This window comes from Sinocyclocheilus grahami, unplaced genomic scaffold (genome assembly GCF_001515645.1).
Source record: "Sinocyclocheilus grahami isolate Dianchi unplaced genomic scaffold, SAMN03320097.WGS_v1.1 scaffold949.1, whole genome shotgun sequence".
In the NCBI taxonomy this organism is placed as follows: domain Eukaryota; kingdom Metazoa; phylum Chordata; class Actinopteri; order Cypriniformes; family Cyprinidae; genus Sinocyclocheilus; species Sinocyclocheilus grahami.
In genome coordinates this window covers 490350-495913 of record NW_015506128.1, presented here as the reverse complement: position 1 = coordinate 495913, position 5564 = coordinate 490350, and the positions used below count along the sequence as shown (strand labels likewise).

The following is a 5564-nucleotide window of genomic DNA, read 5'->3' as shown; positions in this document are numbered from 1 at the left end:
CACTCACACACTCACTCCCTCACTCACTCACACACTCACTCACGCACACTTACACACTCACTCACTCACTCACGCGCACACACACACTCACTCACTCACTCACTCACTCACTCACGCGCACACACACACTCACTCACTCACTCTCTCACTCACTCACTCACTCACGCGCACACACACACTCACTCACTCACTCTCTCACTCACTCACTCACTCACGCGCACACACACACTCACTCACTCACTCTCTCACTCACTCACTCACTCACGCGCACACACACACTCACTCACTCACTCTCTCACTCACTCACTCACTCACGCGCACACACACACTCACTCACTCACTCTCTCACTCACTCACTCACTCACGCGCACACACACACTCACTCACTCACTCTCTCACTCACTCACTCACTCACGCGCACACACACACTCACTCACTCACTCTCTCACTCACTCACTCACTCACGCGCACACACACACTCACTCACTCACTCTCTCACTCACTCACTCACTCACGCGCACACACACACTCACTCACTCACTCTCTCACTCACTCACTCACTCACTCACACACACACACACACACTCTCTCTCACACACACACACACATGCACACACGCACACACACACACTCTCTCACACACACATACACACAAACACACACACACACTCTCTCTCTCTCACACACACACTCTTACACACACACACCACACACACACACACACACTCTTACACACACACACACACAAACAAAACAAGTCTAGATCATATTTCACTCACTATTTTTCACACATTATTTTTTTTATGATAAATAATGAAATCTATCAGAAAAAATGATATCGTAGATATCTCTGCATAGATATTTTGTATATTATAGAAATACAATTATATTTGTAACTTTATTATGTAATTATTATATAAAGTTACTAGTTAGTTGAATCTCAGAAAAAGGCAAAAACATTTTTTTTTAATTAAATTATTATTTTTTAAATATATTACATAATTATTTTTTATATATTTGAAAAACTATCATAAGCAAAAATATCAGGCAAAAACAATATATATTTTAGTGCATAGCATTTCACTGCATAGATATATGTTGCATGTTAAATAATTGCTTAAAAATTAGAAATAACATCTTGTAGCACTTATATTTGCATAAATTCAGCATGGGTTCATAAATTTGTTCTTGTTTATCTCATGCATCTGTCATACAGTAAAAGAAGCTACAAAATAGTTTATTAAAACTTCAGACAAAATCTCAAATAAAATCTGTGCGTATGTTTTTTGTTGAATATCATATTTGATCCAATCAGTCTTATATGACTCTGATATAGTGGGAATATGAAGGAAACACAGCTCAATTTTATTCAGAGACTCACTAAGCAAAAACATAAGCCAAAAAGAATGACAGTGCCATGTTACAATTCTATTTTAACATTATGTAATTATTATATGTAGCCTCCAGATAGGTGAATCTCACAAAATCACATCTAGATCATATTTCACTCTAAAATGACAAGAAACATAATTTAAAGATTACATTTTGCATTATATGGCAAACAATATAGATAGCTGATATTAGTGCAAAGCATTTCATTGCATAGATATATTGTATATTTTGTATATTCCAGTTATACAATTCTATTTTTAACTTTATGATGTAATTATTATATAAAGTCAATCAAATCAAATCAAATAATTATTATAAACAATAATATATTAATTAATTACATTATTTTAATTAATATAATTTATTTAATTCAGTCATTATTTATATTTATTTATTTTATTTGCATTATTTTGCATATTTTATAAAGGTTTATATAGGTTTATAAAGCTCTCTTTATGGGTTTTTCCTTCTCACAGGCTTGAGAAATCCAATATACGGGGAATCATGTGGTCTCTTTCATTGACCCACAGCAATATTGATCCACTCACTAGTAGCTAGTTTCTCATGGTTCACTAAATATGCATCTAGACTCGATCTACGACCGTGTTACAGGACGCTCTCAGTCTCAGGTTTAAGTGTGTTTCTGGCCTGCTTCAGGAAAGGGGCGTGTCCTCGGGTGTCTGATTGACAGCTCTCACCACATCTGGCTCCGCCTCTTCTTCAGTCTGGTTTTGAAGGCTGTTGTGTTTTCTCAGAGTGTGTTGTGAAGGCGAGCGCATGGCTCTGCTGTCGTGTTATGATGGGACAGACTCTTGTTTCCAGCAGGCTGTCAGGATGTTCCAGAGGAAGAAGAAGAAGAAGAGGAGGCTGGAGATCTCCACTCCCAGGAACTTCGAGCACAGGGTGCACACGTCCTTCGACCCGGTGCAGGGCTGCTTCGTGGGTCTGCCGTCTCAATGGCAAAGCCTCATAGACACGCTCCGGAGACCCAAACCTGTGGTGGACCCCTCCAGCGTCACGCAGGTGCAGCTCAAACCGCAGAAGGTAAAGCTCCTTCACTATCCAAACATGAAAACGTGAGGTCTGCGTGGGATATTCTTGCACTTTTTGCATGCAATTGTTATGTATTTGTTGAATGCATGCAGTCGTGTTATGGTTTATTGCATATATAGATAAACTATAGTATGAATTATACATAAATTAAATTTAAACAAATAAAATTAATTATTAAAACTAGTAGCATTATTTTTATGACAGTTAAGCAAAAATATAATAAGTAAATTACAGTGAATAATAGTTCTATTTTCATTATATAATTATTATATATAATCTCTAGATGAATCTCACAAAAACATGTCCAGATTCAAAATATATATATATGTAATAAATTTGTAATAATTATATTAAGTAATTATTATATAGTCGCTATAGGTGAATCCCATAAACACATTTTCAAATCATATTTCACTTGAAAATGTAAAGAAAAAATATATTTCTTAAAGTAATTTTTACATTTGATTTTTCACATTATTTGCGAAACAGCCTTATTTTTACAAATAATTAAAAATATCAGGCAAAAAACATATAGTTGATAGTACAGTGCATTGCATTTGACTGCAAAGAAATTCCTGTAATACAATACTATTTATGGAATTTAATGCATATATTTAATATATATATATAGCATTTTTTTGCATTATTTGCAAAACTAAGTGACATTATTTTTCTGACAATTTATGACAATCTGCATTTTATCTTTTGGTTTTGCTGTGAAATGTGATTGAGGCATACTCCTTGCAGCAGCGACTGTAATTTCTTTAAAAACGCCCCACAAAGACAGGGCTTTTCCCTGAGAAAGTGTTTCAGGTTCATGTTTGCAGCTCCAGTTGTGAATAATCGTGTGTCTCTGTTAAACTGGTTCTGCTGAGGGAGGTTTGGTGTATTTCCCCAGGGTTCTCACGTATCAGAAACACCATTCAAATGTTTTCATAATGTGACACTAAACGTCTCTATCCACTAGTTATGACCTGACAGACCTGCTCAATGCTGCTGTTATATAATGATTTCAGCAGCAGCAGCATCATATATATATATTGCTTTCTCTTGTCCAGTCCACTAAATAAAGCAAAAAAAATGCAATACAATGCTATTTTTAACATTAACATTGTTTGTTATATGTTCACTGGGTAGGTGAATCTCACAAAAACATCTCCAGGTCATATTTTATGCATGCATGAAGAAAGAAAGAAAGAACTTATTGCTTAAAGAAAATTTTATATTTTTTCAATTATATGCAAAACTTTAATTCATTGTTATATTTGTACATTATTTTTATGAGAATTTATTAAAAATATCAGACAAGCATTATATAGCTGCAAAGCATTTCACTGCATAGATATATTGTATATTCCAGTAATACAACTCTATTTTTAACATTATTATGTAATTATTATATAAATAGTCACTAGGTGAATTTCACAAAAACTTGTCTAGATCATATTTCACTCCCCCCAAAAAAAAAAGCATTACAGAATTAGTATTTTTTGCATTATTTAAAAAATGTATTGGCATTATTTTCATGACAATTAAACTAATTTGAAAAATAATTGTATAAAGATCTATCAGCTGTCAGTCAAACTGTAACTGTAGCTGCATGAACTGGATTTTTGGTAACTGAGTGAGTGATGAAGCACCATCTTGTTGGCTAAAGTTTCCCAGTTTTCCGAGCAGGAATGTGAAGCATGACGTGTTTTTAACCAGCACTGCTGTAATTAAAGCTGTCATGCATCATGCGCATTATATAATTGCATCTGTTTCCTGCATATGACACTGATCTGAGTGTGCAGCTGATCTATGACAATACAAAAACTAAAAAATGTGTTCACCCTCAGGCCATCCGAGATTAGGATGAGTTTGTTTCTTCATCAGGTTTGGAGAAATGTTGCATTGCATCAGTGTCTCAGCAATGGATGCTCTGCAGTGAATGGGTGCCGTCAGAATGAGAGTCCAAACAGCTGATAAAAACATCACAATAATCCACAGCACTCCAGTCCATCAGTTAACATCTGGAGAAGACAAAAGCTGAGACAAATCCAGCATTAAGACGCTTTTAACTCAAATACGAGTTCATAATCCATAAAAAAAAGTGCATCTCACATCAAAATCCAGCCACATATTTGTTTAGAGCTGGTTTTGATCTGTGCAGATTTCTCTCCTGATTCACACCAGAACACTGACTCACTGGAGGAAGCGTTATTATGGATTATGGACTCATGATTTAGTTAAAAACGTCTTAATGCTGGATTTGTCTCAGCTTTTGTCTTCTCCAGATGTTAACTGATGGACTGGAGTGCTGTGGATTATTGTGATGTTTTTATCAGCTGTTTGGACTCTCATTCTGACGGCACCCATTCACTGCAGAGCATCCATTGCTGAGACACTGATGCAGTGCTACATTTGTGTCAGTGCAGTCAAATCTTTTAAAATAGAGTCCGTTTTAATGTCGTGCTGAATTCTGTCTTCCAGAGGATCGTTCGTGGCAGTTTCATCGGACATGAGGACTACATTTCTGCGGCGATCGCTCAGATGAATCGACTCTCTGTTACAAGCTCGAACTCGTTGAGGAGAACCAGCCCGTCTTTAAGGAAAAGAGCCCAGTCTCTGGGCCGTCTGGGTGAGGTAGCCGAAGGAGAGACGTATGAATATCAGGAGCTCAATGAGGCCAGTCGGAGGAACGGGCAGCCGGTGTCAGACTGGGGATCGAGATCCCGACAGATCCAGAGCGAGAGCGGAAGCCCACGGCCCGAATCCAAGAACAGCTACACCATAAACTCCACTGAGTCTCGACCCAGAGCCAAGTCCATGTTCATGGGACAGCCGGTGCTGATGCCCCGGGACATTCTACTCGCACCTAGAACTGCTCGTGAAGAGCCTGGTATTGATAAAAGAGATGTAAAACCCAACCAGAGGCCCGTATCGTGTCTCGACGGCACCTACAGCGGAAACGATGGAGTGAGACTGAACTCAGATCAGACCGAGACAGAAACGCCGAGGAGGCCTCAGTCCACATACAACTTCAAGGTAAGAAACATATTTTCTAAAAACATTTTTCTAGCATTTCCATTAGGTTATGTGTGTGTGTGTGTGTGTGTGTGTGTGTGTGTGTATATATA

General features: G+C 37.4%; 1 protein-coding gene across 7 annotated transcripts in view; it reads left to right on the top strand.

Annotated features, from left to right (window-relative positions):
* Positions 1–5564, top strand: part of LOC107564586 (serine/threonine-protein kinase PAK 6-like) — a 25654-nt gene that overhangs the window by 6130 nt on the left and 13960 nt on the right. For 4 of the 7 annotated variants that reach the window (XM_016249704.1, XM_016249703.1, XM_016249698.1 and 1 more), the window contains 2 exons: positions 2215–2436; positions 4918–5472. In XM_016249704.1, coding sequence (XP_016105190.1) covers positions 2227–2436; positions 4918–5472 — 765 coding nt within the window. In that variant the 5' untranslated portion in view covers positions 2215–2226. The remainder of the gene's footprint in view (positions 1–2214; positions 2437–4917; positions 5473–5564) is intronic. The other 3 variants (XM_016249701.1, XM_016249700.1, XM_016249702.1) reach the window with 1 other exon arrangement.